The sequence below is a fragment of the Lemur catta genome, chromosome 19 (assembly GCF_020740605.2).
Source record: "Lemur catta isolate mLemCat1 chromosome 19, mLemCat1.pri, whole genome shotgun sequence".
Lineage (NCBI taxonomy): Eukaryota > Metazoa > Chordata > Mammalia > Primates > Lemuridae > Lemur > Lemur catta.
In genome coordinates, this window is record NC_059146.1 from 28,601,155 (window position 1) to 28,624,209 (window position 23,055).

At 56.0% G+C, this 23,055-nt stretch overlaps 2 protein-coding genes across 3 annotated transcripts; one reads left to right on the forward strand and one right to left on the reverse strand.

The window, feature by feature from the left end:
• Positions 1-310: 310 nt before the first annotated feature.
• Positions 311-2,400, forward strand: B3GNT8 (UDP-GlcNAc:betaGal beta-1,3-N-acetylglucosaminyltransferase 8). The gene is made up of 2 exons (XM_045531622.1): positions 311-447; positions 955-2,400. The coding sequence occupies exon 2, from the start codon at positions 987-989 to the stop codon at positions 2,178-2,180; it is 1,194 nt and encodes a 397-aa protein (XP_045387578.1). The 5' UTR covers positions 311-447; positions 955-986; the 3' UTR covers positions 2,181-2,400.
• A 368-nt stretch (positions 2,401-2,768) lies between these two features.
• On the reverse strand, positions 2,769-22,805 carry BCKDHA (branched chain keto acid dehydrogenase E1 subunit alpha). 2 transcript variants are annotated; one of them, XM_045531620.1, is made up of 9 exons: positions 22,672-22,805; positions 13,783-13,959; positions 13,591-13,677; positions 9,658-9,766; positions 7,002-7,163; positions 4,721-4,927; positions 4,334-4,475; positions 3,955-4,126; positions 2,769-3,347 (listed from the first exon to the last, which is right to left on the reverse strand). In XM_045531620.1, the coding sequence occupies exons 1-9, from the start codon at positions 22,777-22,779 to the stop codon at positions 3,177-3,179; spliced, it is 1,335 nt and encodes a 444-aa protein (XP_045387576.1). In that variant the 5' UTR covers positions 22,780-22,805; the 3' UTR covers positions 2,769-3,176. The 2 variants fall into 2 exon arrangements, with proteins under 2 accessions (XP_045387576.1, XP_045387577.1); XM_045531621.1 differs by lacking the exon at positions 22,672-22,805 and adding an exon at positions 14,891-15,008.
• Positions 22,806-23,055: the final 250 nt, after the last annotated feature.

A 23,055-nucleotide genomic window follows, 5' to 3' on the forward strand; every position in this document is an offset into this window, starting at 1 on the left:
CTGTGGGGCTCGGCCTCCCCCGGTCACTCTGACCCTCCCTGCCCGGGCCCAGCCCGGCCTCGCCCTCCCCTGGACCCGCTCCCCAGGCCCCGGCTCTCCCCTCCCAGGCCTCGCTGGGTTCCCGTCCGTCTCTGCACCTTTCCCGCTGTCTCACCAGAAAACCAGCCCTAACACGCCAGAGCCCCGTCTCCCAGGTCGGCCTCCAGCCCTCCTCCCTGCTTCCCTCCCGCCTCAGCCCCGCCCCGGCCCCTCCCGGCCCCTGGGGCCCTCCCCGCTCCCGCTCCGCTCCCCTCCCCGGCCCTCTGCATGGGCTGGGCCGGGCCGGGCGCGTAGATCGCGCCGCCGCCGCCGCCGCCGCCGCACGGGCCAGGGCAGCACGGAGGGAGCTGAGGGAGGCCCTGACCAGAGGCCCGGCGGCGCCGGAGCTGGTGGGAGTCGGACCCAAAGGTAAAGCGGAGCCAGATCCGGGGCTCCCCGGCCCCTGGAGTGGGGATGCTGGTGGGAGGTAGGCTGGGTCTCTAAGAAGGTGGAAGGAACTAAGCCCAGCGAGCCAGGAATCAAGGGATCCTAGTTTCCTAGTGAGAAGGATGAATGAAGGGACAGAGGCAGGAAATAGGAAGGTGCAGGGGTCCTGGTCGCCTAGACCCTGGGGTGGAGCCCTCCTGGGCTTCTAGGAAGAGGTAGCCCTCCTGGGCTTCTCCGAAGGTGGAGTTGGACTGAGTCAAAAGAACGGGCGCTGGAACGGGCCTGGAATCGGGGATCCTGAGGTCTAGGGATACGGAAAGTCCTCGGGTCAGAGGAGCTTTTTAGGGTCTGAGACCGAGAGAAGCCGTCAGAAGGGTTGGCAGGGACTGTGGGAGATGTGAGGCTGTTTGCCTGGGGCCTGGCGGGGCCCTCTGGAGGCCATCCCCGCACCCCAAAGGCCTCAGTGGCTCCCCTGTGGCTCCCTTGTAGCTCCCGTGGCTGCCCCGTCCCCGGGCCGGGTCATGCGCTGCCCAAAGTGCCTTCTCTGCCTGTCAGCACTGCTCACGCTGCTGGGCCTCAAGGTGTACATCGAGTGGACATCTGAGTCCAGGCTCGGCAAGGCCTACCCTGCACCCCAGGGCACCTTGCCAGGCCCCACGACGGCCAACCCTGAGCCCACCCTGCCCACCAACCTCTCGGCCCGCCTAGGCCAGACTGGCCCACTGCCCTTGGCTTACTGGAACCAGCAGCAGTGGCGGCTGGGGACCCTGCCCAGTGGGGACAGCGCTGAGGCAGGGGGCTGCCAGGCGTGGGGGGCTGCTGCCGCTGCTGAGATCCCTGACTTTGCCACCTACCCTGAGGACCTCCGCCGCTTCTTGCTGTCAGCAGCCTGCCGGAGCTTCCCACGGTGGCTGCCCAGAGCTGGTGGTGGCCAAGTGGCCAGCTGCTCGGATACCGACGTCCCCTACCTGTTGTTGGCTGTCAAGTCAGAACCAGGTCGCTTTGCAGAACGACAGGCTGTGAGGCAGACATGGGGCAGTCCAGCTCCTGGGACCCGGCTGCTCTTCCTGCTGGGGTCCCCCGTGGGCGAGGCTGGGCCTGACCTAAGCTCACTGGTGGCCTGGGAGAGCCATCGCTACAGTGACCTGCTGCTCTGGGACTTCCTTGACGTCCCTTTCAACCGGACGCTCAAAGACCTGCTACTGTTGGCCTGGCTGGGCCACCACTGCCCTGATGTGACTTTTGTCCTGCAAGTTCAAGACGACGCTTTCGTGCACACCCCGGCCCTGCTGGATCATCTGCAGGCCCTGCCACCCACCTGGGCCCGGAGCCTCTACCTGGGCGAGGTCTTTAACCAGGCCACACCCCTCCGGAAGGCTGGAAGACCCTTCTATGTGCCTGAGTCCTTCTTCGAAGGTGGCTACCCGGCCTACGCAAGTGGAGGTGGCTATGTCATCGCGGGGCGCCTGGCACCCTGGCTGCTACAGGCGGCAGCCCGTGTGGCACCCTTCCCCTTCGACGATGTCTACACTGGCCTCTGCTTCCGTGCCCTGGGGCTGGTGCCCCGGGCCCACCCAGGCTTCCTCACGGACTGGCCGACAGACCGCACTACGAACCGCTGCACTGTCCGAAACCTGCTGCTGGTGCGGCCCCTTGGCCCCCAGGACAGCATTCGGCTCTGGAAACAACTGCGGGACCCACAGCACCAGTGCTGAGCCTCCGTCGGGGGGACAGACACAGGGACGGGGAGGGCTGGGCCTCTGATGTGCCTGGGCCTCTTGCTCAGCCCCTCTCCCAGGCCTTGAAGTGAGGGAGGGGCGCCTAGAACCCGGACTGTTTGAGCCACTCCTGGGCCTTCCTGGCCAAGCAGGATGGGGCCACAGACAGTTTCTGTCTACTTTTTGTTTTCTGAAAAACATGCACTCCCCACTCTGAGGCCTGGAGTTGTGTTCGCGTCTGTGGGGCCCCAAGTGGTATAACCCAGGGCTCAGCCACGCCCTGTCCTGCACACTAGACGCTCCCCCCATGCTGGACAGGGCTGGCTCTGATGGGCCTCGCGGTCCCTTTGGTGGACACCAGGCTTGCCCCACTCTGAGGGACAGCAGGAGACCAACTCTGGAGGACCCCCGCCCCCACCCTGTCTGCTGAAGCTGACTCTGCAGCTTGCGAAAGTTTCCAGGGGAAGCAGCTATCTCAACCGCCTCGGCCTCATTCATGTAAAGTGGAAAGGCTGGGGCTGGTCCTAAATCCGTCTTGCTAAACTCCCCCCACACCCACAAACTCCAGGAAACAGAGGCCAGAGGTGGAACGGAGCCACACGCAGAGGCAGTTTATTCACCATCTCTGCTGACCACCGCGCACGCTCAGCAGCTTCCGCAGGCCTCCTGCCACGCCCACCCCGAACCCAGGGGGCCACTAGGCCTGCAGACGCCCTCACCCAGCCTGGGAGGCACGGTAGCAACAGGTGAACAGGGGCTGACAGCGTCAGCAACGGCTGCACACGCTGCCACCCCCGAATGTAACAGCCTGGAGGGGCAGACCTGGGGAGTGCGAGCCACCTGTCATAGTCTCAGGTGCCACCTGGCCCCTGTGTATTCAGACGGAGCTGGCTGGGGAAGGGGCAGCATCCTGCCAGCTCTCCCCGCTCCCCTGAGTGGGCCTGCCTCGCTGGGTGGCTGAAGGTGGGTGGGTGGGGGTAGAGTGACCGGGCCTCACTTCTCAAAGTGGTCCAGGGGGTAGTGCTCCCCATAGGTCTGCAGGTGACGGGCCAGGGACTCCTGCTGCTTGCGGAGCTGGGCGGGCATCTCTTGATACACGTCTGAGAAGAGCAGGTTGGGGTTGGGCTTCAGCTTCCGCTCAGCCTGCTCAAAGGCCTCCATCACCTGTGGGGACACAGGACGGTGGTCGGACAGCTCCTCCCGCCCAGGGCCCTCCCTCCTCCTGTGGGACCTTGGCAACGGGCTCTGAGCCTTCGTGTTCCCATCTGGACAAGGCAGACGGTCGTCATCATGGGGGTGTAACGAACACACCCAGACCCCAGCATCTGCATCCTTGGCAGGGACCAGGCACTGAACTAAGTGTGTGGGTTCATTTAAGGCTCTCAGTGGCCCCAAGAAGTAGGCAGCTGAGAAATGAGGAAACTGAGGCATAGAGAAGAGAAGGGACTTGCCCATAATGATGTAGTTAGGGGCAGAGCCAGGACACACGGTGCTGCCTGATGCTAGGATCTGCCCTTCCCGCTGGGCTGCACTGCCCCTGGGCTCCTAATGGCCAGGCTGACTCGGGGTGGGGCACGTGCGCTGCCCATGGATTAAGCCACCCAATCCTCAGACCCCCTTCTGAAACGGGCACTACCAGTATCGCCCTCAGAGACGAGGAAACTGAAGGCAAGTTGCCAAGGACACCTGCTGGGCCACACGTGGCCCGACCCAGAGTTCCCGAGGCTACAGTAGCACCCCCAGCGCACCCCCAGGGAGGGCGGGCCCTCACCCTCTTGCGGGACTGCTTCCTCCAGGCCTTCTCCTGCTCGTCGTCCCACCAGCCTCGGCCCAGCAGGTAGCGCCTCAGCCGGGAGATGGGGTGGTCCTGCTTGTCCCAGTAATTAACCTCGTCCACGGAGCGGTAGGCAGAGCTGTCATCGCTGGTGCTGTGGTGCCCGATCCTGCTCGGGGGGAGGGGCCCAAGGTCAGCGTGGAGCCCCCTGGAGAGGGGGACAGAGTGGGAGGAAGGGACCAGGGAAGGAGTGGGAGTGGAATAACGGTAAGGAAGGGACATGGTACGGGGTGATGAGGCATGTTCTGTGGAAGGACAGCGATCCACGTGAGGAAGATGCTGAGGTGCTGGCAGAGCTGTGGGGACAGGCAGGCACCTGTAGGTCATGGCCTCGATGAGGAAGGGCTGGTTCTCCGCAACAGCCCGCCGCCGAGCCTCCTTTGTGGCGTTGTACACGGCGAACACATCGTTGCCGTCCACTCGGATGGAAATGAGGCCGTACCCGGGGCCTCGCGCCGCTGTGGGGACAGAGGGGAGGTGGTCAGGCCAGGGTGCAGGTGAAGAAAAGGCACCGGGCTGGGACGGAAGGAGCAGGGGCAGCGGGAGGGTAAGAAGGCGGAGTGAGAACAGGAGAGGATGACAAACCAGAGCGCCGCCGGCTTCGGCTCCTGTGACCAACAGGTGCAGGACCCCACGGGGCTGGGGGGTTGGGGGGTTGGGGAGGTGATGAGGGTGGGTGGGGAGTGACCAGCAGGGCCCGTACCAATGCCGTCCCCGCGGTACTGCTCAGAGGTGGGCGTGGAGATGGCGTAGCCGTTGTTCCGGCAGAAGAAGATGATGGGGCACTCAAGCGTGGCGGCAAAGTTGAAGCCAGCATGGGCGTCCCCCTCGCTAGCTGCTCCCTCGCCGAAGTAACAGATGACGACCTTGTTGGCATTGGCCCGCTTGGCCGCGTAGGCCGCCCCCACCGCTGCAGGGAAGGAGGGCGGTGAGCAGCAGAAACGCACGTCCACGCACCCCAGCCCGGGCTCTGGGGCTCAGGCCGCTGTCGTCAGGCTCCGGGAGGAAAAGAAACCTCAAACCCCGGACCTGATGTTCCCGCAGCACCTGCCCAACCCTGTCTTCTCCCTGTCAGCTGACTGCAGCTCCATCCTCCCCACGGCCCAGGCCAAAAACTTCAGCAGCATCTCCAACTCCAAATTTTCTTTTCTCTTTTTTTGAGACAGAGTCTCACTCTGTCGCCCGGGCTAGAATGCCATGGCATCAGCCTAGCTCACAGCAACCTCAAACTCCTGGGCACAAGCGATCCCTCTGCCTCAGCCTCCCCAGTAGCTGGGACTATAGGCATGCGCCATCATGCCCAGCTAATTTTTTCTATTTTTAGTAGAGACGGGGTCTTGCTCTTTTCAGGCTGGTCTCGAACTCCTGACCTCAAGCGACCCGCCCACCTCGGCCTCCCAGAGTGCTAGGATTACAGGTGTGAGTCACTGCACCCGGCCCTCCAACTTCAAATTTTCTGTCATTCCCCACGCCTACTCCACACCACGCTGGTCAAGCCACCATCACTTCTCACTTAAGTTACTGAACAGCCCCCTCACTGGCCCCCGGCACCCCCAGCCGCTCTGCACGGGGCAGCCAGAGGACTCTGCTGCTATGTGGGCCAGGCCAACTCTTCCACAGCAGACCCCTCCCCACGCCCCCGGCTCCCGTTCCACTCTGCGTAGAAGTCCAAGTCCCTGCCCCACCCGACCTGCACAATCTGCACCCACCCCCGACCCCTTGGACTTTACCTCCAGCCACTCTCCACACCTGCTCGCTCCACACCTGCCCCGCAGGCGCCTCCCTGCTTCTCAAACACATCGAGCTTGCACCTGCCTCCAGACAGCCACGTGGCTCCCTCCCTCGCCTCCTCTGGTCCCTGCTTCAGTGTCACCTTCCAGTGATGGCCCCCACCTGCCCGGCACACGCCACGCCCTCCTCGCTGGCTTGGCTGTTCCAACAGGACTCGCCAGCCCTGACACACTCCAGGCGTCACTTCACCTTACTTACTGTCTGTCTCCCCACAGTGGCAGCACCAGGAGGATGGAGGTTGTGTCTTTTTTGTTCACTGCACCTAGCGTGGTGCCCAGCATGCTGCAGGGACTCTGCATGTTTGCCAGTGAGTGACTTAGCGGGCACCCACATGGAAGGCTGAAGCAAGGCCCAGCCCTTATGGAAACGCTTTACCTCAAACGCCCCTCCTCTGAGAAGCTTCCCTGCCCACCGCCCACCTAAGACACCTGAACTGCTCCTCATTCCCAAACAGAACAAGCCAAGGTGGAGCCTCCCGCTGTGCCGCACACACTGCTGAGGCCTGCGAAGAGCCTGTGCTGACCCTCAACCGGGCTGCAGGCCCCAGAGGGTGTGGAGTGGGGACAGGGCAATTCCTTGGTCTCACACTGTGTGGGCGCAGGCCTGGCACCTGGTTCAGGGCACCCAGGGTAAGCTTCGGAGGAGTTTGCTTGACTCTGAGGATGGAGGAAGACAAGAGTGAGGGCCCAGAGCCCGGGCTCTGCACTGACACGTCCATGGTTTGAGTTTCTGCTCCCCTCTCCCTGCCACGTGTCCTTTACCAAGTGCCTTCCATCTTGGACTTCAATTTCTAGCTCTTTAAAATAGGAACAAGAATAAATATTAACCTTTTCCCCACTGGCCAGGGTGAGTGTCCTGAGACAATGATTGCGAAGCAGCAGCACAGTGCCTGGGACCTGGTACATGCCCGTGAACACGCTGGATGTGTTCGTGAGCAGAGAAACGGGCCGGGCACAGCTGGGAAACGCAGAGTGTGGCCATGCAGGTTCAAAGCTGCGGAACGGGCTGGGGATACGAGCAGAGTCTCCCTTTGAAGGGTCCCAGACAAGAGGTATATTCAGAGTCTGGAGCAAAGAACAGGCCTCTGATTGGCTCCGGCCCAGCAACCCCTCAGAAGGGAGGGAAAGACACTGAGGCCAGGACAGGGTGTGACACTGGCCTGCACGTACGAGGCCCAGGGCACGCGTCCTCACCCTGAGGGATCTGCGTGGCCAGTGGAGAGGAGATGGTGACAAAGTGGCGTTCCTTGCAACCGTAGTGGACGGGCATCTGGCGCCCCTTGCCCAGGTCACTCACGTTGCTGTAGCACTGGGCCATGAACAGTTCCAGGGGGTAGTCCCGGTACATCAGCACACCTAGGAGGGGAGGAGGGAGTGGTGAGCCGGCTGGGCAGTGCAGGGGTCAGACCAAGCCCGTGGGTGACCCAGGGTAAGCCCCCTGCCACCAGGGCTTCCAGTTCCCTGTCTGTACAAGGGAGCTGGACTAGAGCAGAGAAGGCAAACGTGGATGCTGTTCACGGAGACCGGGCAGGCGCCAGAGACTCAGGACCTGGCGGGCAGACTGGAACGCACCGGCCGGGCTGAGGAGCAAGGCTGATGTTCAGACCACTGACCGCTGCTCGGGGAGGCCAGATAATCCGGTTTTTCAAAAGAAAGCAAAAATGGCCTTTTTCTTTCTTTCTTTTAATGAGCAACTGCCTGGTATTCAAGTGTTTTCAACTAATTCAATTACTTTTTAAAAATCATCACCATAAACCAAATAAAAGTATAGGCCACTAATTCATCCACAGCTGCTGGACTAGAGAGGAAATATTCTGATTTGTCACAGCAGTCAAACCCTTTGCCCCACAGGAAAAGGAGGGCAATCCTTGGACCGAAGCCTTAGGGGCAGTGCCGTGGATCAGTGACATCCCCTGCAAGCACTCTGGGAACAGAAGCAAGACATAGAAGCAGTTGTCTGTGGCTTCCAGTGGTTTCCAAACCCTTGCTTTACTGCAGAACCCTTTCTTCGGAATCAAATTTAAGACGGATCACATTGTACAGCGGTCAGATTTTATGCAGGGGCCGTACATCTTCCCTGAACAACAATCACAAATATGAAGATAACACTATGTGCCAAGGACCATTCTGAGCACTTTTCGTAGAGTAACCCAATTAATCCTCACAACCACCCTATGGAGCAGCTAGGATTATCGTCCCTGCTTGGGCTCCCATATGGGGCTCCACATCACACAGCTACGAAGTGGCAGAGGCGGGAGCTGGCCTAAGGCAAAATGCACACAACTCCTGATGAAACACACACTCCTGATGCACACAACTCCCTGAGAAAGGGAAGCAGGGAGTGTTTCTCAGCTGAAGGGGCGCCACGTGAGACATCAAAATAAACACACCTCAGTACTGCGTGGACAGTCGGCTTTGGAATGATACACCCCCTGCAGTCTTAGTTAGGGTTGAGGGTGTTTAGTGTTACTTGAACATTCACCTTTAACGTAGGTTTATTAGTATTTTTGTCACATGCTTTTGAATTGACATAATATAAATTCACATAAAACGTGGTCACACCGTATATACGACAGAGAGTAGAGGCGACGCTCTGGATGGAGAGAGAAAGGGGGCCGTGTGGACGGTCAGAGAAGGTCCAAGATACTGACATGACATCTTGGAATTAGGCTTTCTCAGAACGTGGCCCTGGGTACCGGACAGGGGCAGGGGAAGCATTAAAAGTTCAGACTCACAGTCCCTATGCCCAGGGGGCCCTGACTTGCACCAGGAAACTACAGGTCCGGCACCAATAACCATCCCTGAAACACCCGACTCACTGCTCCCTGGGTAACTCCCTCGCTCCCAGGCACGCGTTAGTGTTCCTCAGTTTCCTTCATTCCTATTCCTTGATCCTTCTCTCCTTTCATTCATTCAATCCGCTCCCCAGCCAGGGCCTGCCAGGCTCTCTGATCTCACACCGTGCTCAGGTCTACAGAGGCCCTCCTACCTGCTCCTGCTCCCTAAAGGACAGCAACTGAAGCCAGCAGAAGCCCGCACCGCGTGGATGGGGTCCATGGCACACGTGCACCTCAGCTGGGCCTGGCCTCGCTGCGTCCTCCCAGAAACCCCTCAGTGCAGGTGCCATCGTGATCCCACTTCTGGAGATGAGAAACTGGGGCTCAGAAGACTGGTCTGCCCAAAACCTGACAACTGCTAGTGAGTGGTTAAGGGCACAGGCTCTTTTGTTTTTTTTTTTTTAATTATTATGGGTACATAATAGTTGTAGATCTTTACAGGGTCCATGTGATGTTTTGATGCAGGCATGCAATGTGAATTAATCAAATTGGGGTAACTGGGGTGTCCATCACCGCAGGGCTTTATCATTTCTTTGTGTTAGGAACGTTCCAATCCCACTCTTTTAGTTATTTTAAAGTACACCCTAACTTATGTTGATCATAGTCACTTTGTTGTGCTATCAAATACTGTTCATTCTATCTAACTATCTATTTATCTGCATTTTGCACCCTTTAAGCATCCCCACTATATCCCCTCTCCCTGCTCCCCTCCCCACCTCTGGTAACTGTCATTCTACCCTCTGTCGCCGTGAGATCGATTGTTTTTAATATTTAGTTCCCACGTGAGTGAGAACAAGGAGCACATCACAGGCTCTTAACCCTACACTTCCTGGCCTTCAGAGACAAATCTGACCCCTCCAAAGTCCTGTCCCTGGCTTGCCTCTTCCTTGCTCAGAAAGTTCTTCCAGCTCCTTAGACCTTTCTGGCACTGTGCTGCTCCTGGAAGACCATTCGGGGTAACGAAAATGTGCACCTCAACAGGGAACACAGGGCCAATCCACGGACAGACGCACCTGCCTCCCGGTATTGGCCAAAAACCAGGTCGGTGGTGTCCAGGGCCGCTGCACTCCCCACGTGCGTCCCCTCCTCGCCATAGTTGGTCATGTAGAAGGAGATCCGGCCCTGGGGGTGGAAGGGGACCCAGAGGCCCAAGCCCGGTTATGCTGGGCAACGACAGAGAACCATCCAAATCCTGCCCAACTCCTGATGACTCCATTCATCAACAGAGTCTTCCTGAAGGCCAGCCCTGGGCCAGGCCGCACTAGGGTTCCTGCCTTCATGGAAGAACTGTCAGGCTGGTTACAGCCAGAGTGATCGGGTCTCTGTGACGTTAGCCCAGAGGAGATGCCCATCCCACCATGGGAAAACGTCAGGGAAAACTACCTGGGCTCAGCAAAGGAGGGCCGGGTGGAGGACTCCAGACGGAGGGAATGATAAATACCACGAAGCCAGAAGGGCTGAGACACAAAGTGGGAGGGGTGGGGAAGATGAGGCGGGAGAGGGAGGCAGCACCCAGAAAATGCAGAACAATACATCAACTTCATGCTGAGAACAGCGGAAATCCACTGACCGGCCTCCTCAAGGGAGCAATGTGGTCAGACGCGCCTTTTAGAAACCTCTCTGAGGCTGCCGTGCGGGAAATGGATGGAGGAGACAGGGCTAATTGCAGCAAACCAGGAGAGCAGGGGCGGTGGCCGGGCGTGGCAGCAGCGGGAGGCCAGAGAGCAGCAGATGGACGAGCTTAAGCAGCTGAGTCAGTGGTGCGAGGGGAGCAGACCCTGCCAGCTGGCCACACCGGGCCCAGGCCAGCTTCCTTCACCCAAATCCCCAACGCAAGCCTGGAAAAGACATACACTCAGGTTCCCGCCTCTCTTGCAGCCAGAGGTGGCTATGGGACATAGTTTCAGCTAGAGACTCCAGTGGAAGTCCACTTTTGCCTTCTGGATAAAAGGGAGCACTGCGGCTGGTACCAGCCCTGCCCCCAGCCCCTTCTTCCTGCCTTGCACGAAGCCATAAAGCCTGGCCCTGCAGCAGCCCTCTTGTGAACACGAGGCAACAAGCACAGGATGGAAGCCAACTCGCCAACAGAGAAGCAGAAAAGAGAGGAGGAGTCCGGGCCCTGGATGGTGCCGCTGAGCAGCTGAAGGTCTCTACACAAATACCTCGGGACAGAAGGAACCAGGGGAGAGAGCAATGGAGTGATGGTGGGGTGGGCAGGGAGGAGAAAAGGATGAGGTGCAGGATTCCAGCGTGGGTGGATGGGGGGATGGTGGTGCCCTTCACTGAGAAAGGGACTGGGGAGGAAGGTGCCAAGGTCAAGTTCGGACAGGCTGTTTGCTAGGAACATCCAGGGCGAGGAGCCAGATGGATCTAGGACTCTGACAAGCTGTCTGGCGGGAGAGCTGGGGAAGCCCTAGGACACAGACAGCAGTGAGGTCACCCGGAGCCATATGCAAAGGGACACAAAGCAAGCCTGGACAGCGCTCTAAGGGACACCCATGGCCAGTCCTCCTCGGGGCTCAGCAGTGCCCTCCTCCACGAGTTCCACAGGCCTGGCTTTGCAGCTACTGTGGGGAACCCAACGAATACGTGCTTTCTTCCAAGTGGGGAGCCAATTAAAAGCTAATTGGCCTTCCAGTGCCAAGTGCGTGGGTGGCTGCTGGGTGAGAGGACCTGGCAGGGCTGTCGAGGTTAGCGTGAGGAGGAGCCTGAGACCGGCCCCAGAGGACACAGGGCTTGGGCTGGCGGCACAGGCTCTCCCCCTGCCTCTCAGTTAATAGAGATCTCCTCCTCCACAGGCAGCACCTGCCTGGACTAAAAGACTCCATTTCTCAGTCTCCCTTGCAGCTAGGAGTGACCCGTGACATGTAAGCAGATATTGGGTGGGACTACCTGGAAAGTTCTATACAAGTGGGGATGGGGAGATAGCTGGGATGTACCACGTCTGACCTTCCACTTTCCTTCTACTTCCTGCCTGGAATGAGACGTGATAGAGGGAGGCCTAGCAGCCATTTGGTCCATGAGGGGACCTGGAGAAGACAGAAGCCAATGCTTTGAACAGCAGATCTAAACAATGAAAGGAGACTGGTGTCCAATGACATCAGGGTGCCCCCAGACCAGCCCCAGACCACTTGTTTCCAGATTTATTTTATCTTAGAGAAGAAACTACTCATCTGCTTAAGCTACTGCAAAAGTTTTTATTTATAAGGGTTTTTATTTTTTGAGTGGGAAGGAGATCTATGACTTATAGCTAGACATAATCCCAACAGATTGAACCATGATGGATGAGGTGATCTTACTGAGTGAGAGCTTCCTGATGTCACCCAACAGGCAAGTGACTGTACATGCTGGGACTCACAGAAGCCCTACCCTTATCCTACAGGGTGGGTTCCATCATTGGCCCCATTTTTTAATGCAGTCAGGAAACTGAGGCAAAGACAAGACAAACCGCCCGCCCAAAGTCACAGCTGCAGTTGGACCGAATTCCATCGGGTTCCAAAGCCCCGTTTGTGCAGCCCATGCAGGTGCAGGAAGGAGGCTGTGCACACAGGAGTGGGTGGCCTGGCACTGGGGCTGCGGAGAAGGGAGCAGAGAGCACCAAGCCACAGAGGAACAGGGAGCAGGGTGGTCGGGAGGGGCAAGACTTGACTCTATGTAGAGTGGGGACCCAGGGACGTTTGTGGGCTGGGGGGAGATGCCACCCTAACTTGGGGAGCTGCCCACCCAAATCCGCTAAGTGTCCACAGCGGCATCACCCGGGGGCTTGACACAAATGCGGACTCCCACGGCCAGCCCTCTTCTGACCCAGCAGGCGTGGCAGACATCTGAGGCTTCCTGCCAACATGCTTCCCCCTTGTCTGATAGGAGCTCCTGCTCCTACTCTCTTCTGCGGCCTGGGAGGGATGGGGTCTACTCCTCTACTCTCTCGGTTCCTGGGGGTGGGCACATGGCCCCGGGCCTGGACAATCCGTCACCAATCTATGACCAAAGCTTGGCCAGTGAGCACCAGCCCTGGGCCTTCTGCTGGAACATTAGGGACCATTCTCTTTCCAATGCTAAGTGGGAAAGATAATAACCACAAGGTTAATAGGGTCATCACAAATAATAATAGCTAATATTTATTGAGTGCTGGCTAAATGCCAGTTCGCTGCTCCTAAGGTCATCACATATGCCACTATCAAGCCTCATGACAACCTCAAGAGGTAAGTGCAGATAAGAAAACTGAAGCACTGAGAACTTAAGCGACTTTCCCAGGGCCCAGAGCTAGAAACGGCAGTTAGGACTCTGATCTTCCAGACTTGCTTCAGCGCCTACACCCTGAACCCTTTCTCTCCGCCACCCCCCCATGAGCCAGGAGCTGCGAGAGACCACTGCCGCTTGACGATGAAGGAAGCCACAGCAAAGGAGAACAGCAAAGACACAAGGAAAACAAGAAGATCTGGTAACATCTGATAACCACAGCCCCCTGGATCCAGCTGTGCCTGAAAACAGGCCCCCAGACTGCAATTGAGTCAATATATTTCCTTATTTGTGGACACTGGTTTGACTGGATCTTTGTCCCTGATACTAAGACTTCTGAGGAGCACAACACATTTGACATGGGCCGGGGGTGGTCCCTCGGGCACTCCACGAAGCACTGCGGGCCCACCCTGTTTCTCAGGACTGTGAGCTCCCGGGAGCAAGGGCCATCGGCCTTGTCCTCCCTACCTTCTCCCAGCACACATAGTCCCCGTCGGGCACACGGCAGGTGTCTTTAGTGATCAAGTCAATCCTTCTGCCCTTGGGCAGGACCCCTCCCACGCTCTTCCTCCACAGCCCCGAGAACTCTAAGGATCCCCAAAGAAGGATTTCTCCTCCTTGGGAGCTGTCCGTTGGCCCAAACACAGGTAGAGGGACCTCAGGTAATCCCAAACGCCCCCCTGGGCCCCCGGCCCGTCCCCACGCACCTGCCGCTGAGACTCATAGAGGATGCGGTCCATGGTGTTGAGCAGCGTCATGCTCTTGTAGAACTTCAGGACTTTCTCCTGGGGCAGCTACAGATGGAGGCACAGACAGACGTGGGACAGTTGGGACGAGAGAGGAGACGGGCAAGAGGCCTGGGCACGAGGGGCACGGGAAGGGGGGAGGCAGCCTCTCACATGGGGATCCTCGCTGGGGTTGATGATCTGGCCCTGCCGGTCCATGACGCGGTAGATGGGGATTCCAGAGATGACATTGGGCTGGATGAATTCAAGTTTGTCTACAAACTCTGCCGAGGCCCCTGGGAACTGAGGCTTGTCCTCCAGAGACGAGAACTGCTGCTGCCTGTGGGGGTGCTGGGGAGAGGGGGTAGACGAGATACCCATGTCAGGAGCAGCGCTGAGGTTCCTGCCGGCTCGATCCTGGCAGCAGGAGGGACGGGTGGGTAAGGCTCTGGCGTCTGACTCACACTGTGACACCTTGGGCTAGTTATTAAATTTCTGTGTCTCAGTTTCCTCACCTGAGAAACTGGGATGATAACAGTAACATCTATCCCACAGGGCTGTTGTAAGATTAAATGACTCAATAAAGTGGCAGGTAGCTCAAGAAGTGGTCGATATTGTCACTCTCATTACACAGGCCCAAACTCCACCCTGGCTTCAAGGCCTCCGCCATCTGGCCACAGATGCCCCCTCCTCTCTCTGTCCCATTGCCACCCTAGGCACACACACCCTGCACAGTGTCCTCGAGGCAGCCAGCAGGGCCCTTGCACACCACGGAGGCCACCCAGAATAGAGCTGCTTAGAGCTCTCAAGAGTCAGACTGCCTGGGTTCAAATCCCTTATTGGGTGACATGGCAAAGTGACTTCCCCTCTTCATATGTGTCCTTCCTCATCTGTAAAATGGAGGAATATTTCCACCCTGTGGAAATATTGTGAGGCTTAAGTTACATAGATCATGCGTATAACATGTTCAGCAGAGGATCTGTAAGCCACATAGCAAATACTCAAAAAAATTTTGGCCATTATTTCTACCACCCGTCCCTGCCCTCACCCTGTGAGGCCAGGTAGCCTTGAACTGACCTAAGTATCATGACTGTGTGCCAGGCACAATCTCACCGAGTCCCCAGGGAATCTGTGCAGCAGGATTATTCGCTGCCGCCCAAGTAGAAGGCCTCTTCCCCCACCACCTGGCAAACTGCTGCACACACTCCAATGCCTTCCACCCCTGGCCCAGCTCCCCCTGCAAGCCTAGACTGACTCATTAAACAAATATTTGAGCACCTGCCTTGTTCCAAGCCCTCTGCTGGGTTCTGGGGACCTCAGACAGGCAAGACATCTGTCCCTGCTGCCTAGCAGGGACGACAGATGCTGACCAAGTAATGATGAGGGTGATTCACATCATCCTGTGGCAGAGGGGAAAGGGGGTAAGGATTCCCTTGTAAAGTGATGTTAGAGCTGAGACCTAAAGGACAGAGAAGTTAGGGGAACAGCATTCGACGCAAGGGGAACAGAACATGCAAAAGACAAGAGTAAGGAATGGTGGGAGGAGCCCAGAGTTGCTGAGGTCGTCGCACCACCTCAAGGGCTGGGAAAGCCCAGGAGACCTAATAGAAGCGAAGTCCTAAATGCTCAACAGGATGTGGGGCATTTAGAACTCTTAGCTCTTGAGCAAGGCAGTCTTGAACCAGCCTAAGTATTGTAACAGCTTCCCTTTACGAAGCACCTGCGCGCCAGGCTGAGTTTTGCATACACAACCTCACTGAGTCCTCAGAGGACCTACGAGGTGGGATTATTTGCTATTGCACCTGAGTAGACAAGGAAGCCAAGGCTTGGGGAGGTGGTAAAATAACCTGCACCAGGCCAGCACACACCCACACACACACATTACGTCAGGACTGGGCTTCAGACGTGGGCAGAGCTGAGATTCAGACCCCAAATCCCATGCTCTTAACCCCAACTGCCACTGCTGGCCCCGTTTCCACACATCTGCATCTTTTCTTCCCAACATGCCCCGGATTCTTCGTAGGTCAGTAATTGTGGTTTCACTTTCAACAGGAGTTCAAGAAGGGCAAGGTGTGCTACCAGCTGGATCTCGTGTGTGGGTGCTCAAGTGCATCCTCCCCCGCTCCCCCCTTTAATTGCAGGGAACAAGCTGTCCAGGGTTCCAGCAGGGTAGCGTGTTACGTGTGTGCATTTATCTGTGCTGTGGCTGTGAGGAAATCACACTCCCAAGGGCAGGGCAGGCTCAGGCCTGATGACATCAGAGCAGGCCTCCCCTCCCCTGCGAGGAGGAAGCCGCTGGCCCCTTGCACACTGTGCTTCCCCTCTGAGCACTTGGCACAGTTGGACCTTCACCTCTGTCTAGAAGATTCCTTTGTCTTGTGTCTGTCTCCCACACGCACCACAAGTTCTAGGAGTGGAGGGACAGTGGCCAGGTTGGCTTACACAGGAGGCATTCAGTAGGTAATGACTGAACAAACACATAAATGAGCGGTTCAGTTCACTGGCTCTGGAGTCAAACTGACCTGGGTTCCAATTCCTTAGCTCCCTGTGTGGTTCTCCGCAAAACACATTCATCTCCCTGAATTTCCGCATCTGTGAAAAGCTGCAGAGAGCTGTATGAAAAGTTCCTAAGATAATGCACACAGGCCTGGGACATATTATGTGCTCAAAAATTGGTAGAAGGGGCCGGGTGGCTCATGGCTGTGATCCTAGCACTTTGGGAGCCAAGGGAGGAGGACAGCTTGAGGCCAGGAGTTCAAGACCAGCCTAAGCAATACAGCAAGACCCCCATCTCTACAAAAAATAGAAAAATTAGCCGGGCGTGGTGGCACATGCCTATAGTCCCAGCTACTCAGGAGGCTGAGGCAGAAGGATCGATTGACCCCAGGAGTTTGAGGCTGCAGTGAGCTATGATGATGCCACTGCACTCTAGCCCAGGCAACAGAGTAAGACCCTGTCTCAAAAAAAAAGAAAAAAAAATTGGTAGAAGGGAGAAAAAAAAATCAAGGAAGGTTAGGAAGTAGGAAAAAGGAATATGATTGGTCCCTTAGGAAGAAGGCAGTGTAAAGAGTCGGAGAAAAACTGACTGCACCTTAAACTGGATTCTAAAACTAAACCTTGGCCCCAGCAGGCACTCCAGAGAGGGAAACTGAGGCACGGGGAGACAACGTGCCAATATGCCAACAGGACTGAAGGCTTAAGTTGGTGGAGTGGCACTAAGAGGGGGCCAGCAGGGCTCAGGAGAGGGCTGTCTGCCTCTGAAGACTGGAGGGTCCCACCAGGACCCCCGGTGTGCTCCATATACTGGAGCTGGGCCTGAGCCGGGCCTTGCTCCCCCTGCTTCCTGGGTCTGTGGAGATGACGGGAGCCCCCACCCCCAGGGTCACCGCACTGACTGAATAAGCAAAGGGCTCAGCGTGGTCCTGAGGAAATGCCCCAGTAATGGGACTGGGTGGTCAATGCCTGCAGAGGAAGGATGTGACTCCATCCATTTTTTCTTCTGTTTTGGGAGCGGGGTTGTCCCGGTGGCCAGTGTTACAATGGCAGAGGCTGCACAGATCCACACAAAGCAGTCAAGCCACATCCTCTCCCACCACACAGGAAGCACCACCTGCCTGTTCTGGTCGGCCTGGCCTGCCCAGCAGTACTGGGGTGGGCCTGGGGGGTCAATCCCTAAGGCACCGTGGTTAAGGGCAAGGACTGCAAGCAGACACCACCTCGTGGTTGTGTCACTCAAACTGCCTGAGCTCCAGCTTCCTGCTGTGCACACTGAGGGTGGAATGAGGACCTACCTCACGGGTTGTCACCTGTGTGTAGGCTGCTTAGCCCAGTGCCTGGCACATAATAAATGCTTCATAAATACGAGTAGCTAGTAAGTATATTTGACAACTTCTCTTGACAAATTTGCTCCGAGTCAGGCCTGACCTGAGAGGGCTGGAGACAGGGAGGGACAGATGACAAACACTGAACACACATGTTATAACCAAGAGGGGTGAGCTCAGTGCAGGCCAGCTGGCACAGTGGCTGACCACAGGGCGGGTGGGATGATGGGCTCTAGAGCTAAACTGCTGGTGTTCCAGTCCTGGTTCTGTTCGTCTCCAGACATGCAGGGTTGGACAGGAGCCATCTCCCTGAACTGCATTCCCTCGTGGGGGCAATGTCTACCTCACAGGCTTGTGGAGAGGTGGGTAAAGCAGCCCTGGGAGGAACATCCCCAAGCTAGTATCAGATGGAGCACCAGGAAAAGGGTCGTGGAGGAGGAGGAGTTGGGCCAAGGCCTGCCGGACAGGCAGGGGCGAGCCGGGAAAAGGCCAGGGGTTAGAACACATCAGGCCCAGGGAACAACAAAGGCTCCGAGGCAGGAGAGGAGGGACACTGAAGACCAACAGAGCTGAGCAGGTTAGCAAGAGTAACCACATGCCCATGTGCTCACTTCACCTACGCGGCATCCAGGCGAGGCAGGCGTTATTACCACACCTCCAACGAAGAGAAGAAAGTGAGGCTCAGACGGGTTAAATGACTTGTCAAAGCCACAGAGATCCTGAGTGGCCACGCCAGCATGTACAGCCAGGCGGCCTGACCGCTACTGCCGGGAGAGGCAGGAAGAAAGGTCAGGTCCAGAGAATGGCAGGCTTTGTGGATGGTGCCAGTTAACTCCGAGTCTTCAGTGTCTAGGACAGCGAAAGCCACCCAATCGTGCTCTCTCCTAACCTCTGAGGCACTCTGCCCTCAAACAAAGCAGAGACCTGAGCCTCCTCTTCCCCGGATATCTGGCTAGGACGGGGCGATATGAAGGTTAGTCAGGCTCAGGGACCCAGGGGCTTTGGCAGCACTAGGCACTTAAGGTGTAAAGCCCCAAGGGAGGGCATTTCCCTCACCAGATTTACTGTCCCTAGTTTACAGAAACTCCCATTTCTTGAGCCCTTACTGAGTGCTCAGTATATGTAGTAAGTGCTTCATAAGAACCACTTTCTTGGACAGGTACGGTGGCTCATGCCTGTAATCCCAGTACTTTGGGAGGCAGAAGGATTGCGAGGGGCCAGGAGTTCAATACCAGCCTTTGCAACATGGTGAGACTCTCATCTCTATAAAAAAAATAGCTGAGTGTGGTGGTGCATGCCTGTAGCCCTACCTACTTGGGAGGCTAAGGCGAGAGGGTGGAGGAGTTTGAGGCTGCAGTGAGCTATGATCCTACCACCCCAGCCTGGGGGAGGGGGGCGGGGGAAGGAACAACTTTCTTTAATCCTCACCACAGCTTTCTAAAAGAGGTACTACTACTGTCCCTGTTTTGAAGATCAAGACCTGGAGTTTGCAGTCCAGAAAATTCTCTGTGGAAGTGGCATATCAGTCTTCATCTGAAAGACTTCATGCCTACAAACGCCTCCAGGTGACAGCAGGCACATTTAAGAAAGGAAAAGATGGTGACTGAGGCTGAAGTACAGAGAGGAAAGGGGACACTGGGGCTGAGGGGCTCTTCCCAACTTAAGTTCCAACCAGCCCCAACAGCCCGGGCACAGCCTGGTGACACACGCCTGTACTGAGCTAAGAAGGATGTTGCCTAAGACTTAAATCTAAGCCCCAACCCTTTTCCTCCTGGAAGCCTGGTACCATGAAAAGAAAGTGGGCTTTGGAACCTACAGCTCTAAGTTCAGACCTCGCCTCTCTAAGCCTCAGTTTCCCTATCTGTCATAGGAGAGTACTACCGGTACAGACCTTACAATGTGGCTGTATTAAATATAATAATGGATGTGAGTTGGCATTGTAAATCATAAAGTGCTTCATGATGTGAAAAATGAGGCTGGGTTTCTTAAAACGTTAGCCAAGGAGATGCACCTATATGATTAGGAGATCAGTAATGACCGTCTCCATCCATCCCGCAAGACACACCTACCACTTAGAGATAATGCACAGGGCACCGGAGCCCCCAGACAGCTGCCCCTGAGCAGCTGGGTCGGAGAAATAAAGTGACTGATCATTAGCACAGACTGAGCTCTAGGTGCTCTCTGACTCCCAGCGGGGTAGGGACTTTACTCACCCCACTTGCTGGGGTCAGAGAAGTGAAATGACTTGGCAAACGCCCAGGCCTGGGGTGCTGGCTGAGAAACTGACTCACGTTTCCCAGACAAGCTGAGTTTCCTTCTTCCTCTTCTCCCGGAGCACTAAAACATCTGCTATGACAGCAAGGGAAGGAAGGGAGGTAGAAATTGGGCAAATGCCTCCAATAAAGTGGGTGGTGACAGGAGACACAAGAAGGCAGGGACAAAGTAAAGCCGCCCCATCCCTCCTCCTAATGCCACTTGCCCTGGTAACCCTGGTAATTCAATCCAATCTGTCTGTGACTATACAACCTCCCAACCTTTCTTTCCCCCAGGCACTATCTCTTCATCTCCACTTTCATAAAACTGCACCATCTACCATGGCAGCAAACGGCCTCTCGTGGCTATTTAAACTTAAACTCATTAAAATTGACTAATATGGGCCGGACGCGCGGTGGCTCACGCCTGTAATCCTAGCACTCTGGGAGGCCGAGGCGGGTGGATCACTCGAGGTCAGGAGTTCGAGACCAGCCTGAGCAAGAGCGAGACCCCGTCTCTACTAAAAATAGAAAGAAATTATCTGGCCAACTAAAAATATATATAGAAAAAATTAGCCGGGCATGGTGGCACATGCCTGTAGTCCCAGCTACTCGGGAGGCTGAGGCAGGAGGATCGCTTGAGCCCAGGAGTTGGAGGCTGCTGTGAGCTAGGCTGACGCCACGGCACTCACTCTAGCCCGGGCAACAGAGTGAGACTCTGTCTCAAAAAAAATAAAAAAAATTGACTAACACGGTGGGCGGAACTGACTAACATTAAAACGTTGGTTCCTCAGTCCCACTAGCCACATTTAAAGTGTTCGGTAGCCACGTGTTGCTAGCGGTTACCGACCTGGACAGGACAAATATAAAACATTTCCATTACTGCAAAAAGTTCTTTTGGACAGCCCTGGTTTAATGTCTTCTTTGACTAAATGCTACTACCTCTTCCCCCCACTCAAAAAAGCAGTCTCTTTTTTAATCTTAGAAACACAAGTGCGAGGAGGGAAAAAGACAGTGACTCTAAGAAAATACAAAATTTTAAATATATAAATAAAACGTAGGGACTTCTCTTCCTCCACCACCACCACCACCCTAAGAAAAAGGAAGGCAACAGGGAGACTGAGCCCGGAGGGAAACAGATTTAATCAGCAACCATGACCTTTCCCTAGCCAGCCCCAGTCCTGCCCAGCTCCCACCCCACTTGCCCAGCCAATGGGCTCCTGGGACTGAGATCAGCTGTGGAGCATATGATTCCTCAAAAAGAAAAAAAGGCAAAACGGAACAGCCCAAAGGCAAGAGACTGCCCTACCCACTTCCTGCCCTGCTCCTGCAATCCCCCTGTACTCACCTGCCTCAAGTCACTCCCTTCCTAGGTACTTACGCTCCACTCCTGGCCCATCCTCTTCATCTTCCTCCCCTGTTTCTTCCCCTACCCAGAGCTTCTTCCTACAGATTCCATCTTCCCTTCCTTGACATTAGGGTTTAGAGGATCAGAACCAAGCTCACAAGAATTTGATATATTTTTCCCCACAGCCTTATCAATCCAAGGCCTCCCTCCCAAGGTCACCTCCTTTCTTCTCCCCATCTCCAAGGTCAGTTTTTGTCCCTTCCCTCCACGCTCACTATCAACAGTGACCAACACTCTTCTTGCTCTTACGATGTGCCAGGTCCAGTTCTTAGCACTTTACATATTAAATTTTCACAATAACTCTATGAGCTGGCCACTGTTAGCATTTTACAGAGAGGGAAATTACATCCAAAAGGTGCAGGCCTTTGCCCAAAGCTACACAAATGGACAGTGGCAGAACAGAGATATGAATCCATGTGGTCTAGCTCCAGAACCCACCCACTTTACTACTCCGTTTTTTTTGTTGTTGTTGTTGTTGTTTTGGGACTAGAGTCTCCCTCTGTCACCCCAGGTGGAGTGCAGTGGTGTCATCATAGCTCACTGCAACCTCCAACTCCTGGGCTCAAGCAATCCTCCTGCCTCAACCTCCCAAGTAGCTGGGACAGGTGTTGGCGACTATGTCCAGCTAATTTTTTTATTTTTTGTAGAGATGGGGTCTTGCTCTTGCTCGGGCTGGTCTTGAACCCCAGACCTCAATCAATCCTCCCTCCTCCGCCTCCCAGAGTGCTAGGATTACAGGCATGAGCACCCAGCCTACTACTCTCTTATCTGTGAAGTTTAGTTCAAGGCTCTCCTGCAGCCCACTGCCTCTCCCCCTAAAAGCAGGGGCTTCCACCTAGATTTTTTGCAGCGTGATCTTGCCCTCAGCACCATCACCTCAAAGGGATTCTGAGCCTTTTGACAAGAAACAAAGCTTTCTCAAGTGTTTCTAAGAAATGTGTACAAAGTGTCATGTCTGGCATTCTCTCCTCATCCCCTCTTCTCCCCTCATTAATTCAGCAAACACTTACTAATCATGTCCTCTGCATAGTGTCCAGATTACATGAAGTTCCTGTCTTGACATTCGGTCAGGAGACACAAGAATTAAACAAGTTTTTTACGCAATCCATTTTAAAATTAGAATTGTGGCAAAGAAGCAAAGAAATGCAGGGTCCTATCAAAGCCCGTGACAAGAATCTGACCTCTCCTTTCTCCTCTTTGAAGAGGATTCTCTACCCAGAAGAATGCCTCCCCTTTGCAAAGTCGTTTTCATTCTCCAACTCCTGAGGGACAAAGTCTCGCCATCCTCCCCCGTCTCTCCAAGGGACCTCCCCTGGAGATCGATGAAAAACAAATGAGGAAGCCCCACCCCTCTTCTCCAGGTCTCCTTCCCTCAGAACACACACAGCAGCTGCCTCGCTGTTCCTCTCCCAAAGAAGTGGAAATTCTTCCCTTGAGTGTCCTCTCCAAATTGTCTCTCCCAGTCCTTTTTCCTTCTATGACAGCCCTTCCTTCGCACCATGTAGGGGCTCCACGCTGTGAAGACAGCCTTCGCATTCCTATTCCCCCTTGAGGAGAATCCGCTGGGGCCCCACGTACTCACAGATCTAGCCAGCCCCCGAGCCCCAGGCCGCCGCAGCGCCAGGAGGGCAGCCTGGCCCAGCCCTCGGCCTGGCCCCCAGACCCTGGCCGCAGCCACCGCGACCGCCATCTTAGCCGACAGTGACTCGGCGATCCGCCCCCTCCTGCCCCAAACTGCGGCTGCCCCTTCGTGAGCCTGACTCAAATGCCGGCGCCACTCGGACGAGAAGGCCACCTTCTTCCCGTCCCGTGGTAGCTAGGATGCACAGAAAGACAATCTATCTTCCCAAAATTTATTCCGATCGCCCCATTCGTAGCTGCTCCTGAAACAGGCAAAGAAGAGGGTAATCGGACCAGAGCCTCGGGGCTTTAGGGTTCGGGGGCCTCGGGTGGGACGGGGCCATGC

What these genes read in the sequence shown, in the direction of transcription:
- B3GNT8 (XM_045531622.1), top strand. Translation starts at nt 987, where the DNA reads ATGCGCTGCCCAAAGTGCCTTCTCTGCCTGTCAGCACTGCTCACGCTG.
- BCKDHA (XM_045531620.1), bottom strand. Translation starts at nt 22,779, where the DNA reads ATGGCGGTCGCGGTGGCTGCGGCCAGGGTCTGGGGGCCAGGCCGAGGG. An exon ending in CTCGGGGGCTGGCTAGATCT is followed by an intron (nt 13,960 to 22,671) that starts GTGAGTACGTGG and finishes CCCTCTCCCCAG; the next exon opens with CACCCCCACAGGCAGCAGCA. An exon ending in GGCCACGCAGATCCCTCAGG is followed by an intron (nt 4,928 to 7,001) that starts GTGAGGACGCGT and finishes CCTTCCCTGCAG; the next exon opens with CGGTGGGGGCGGCCTACGCG.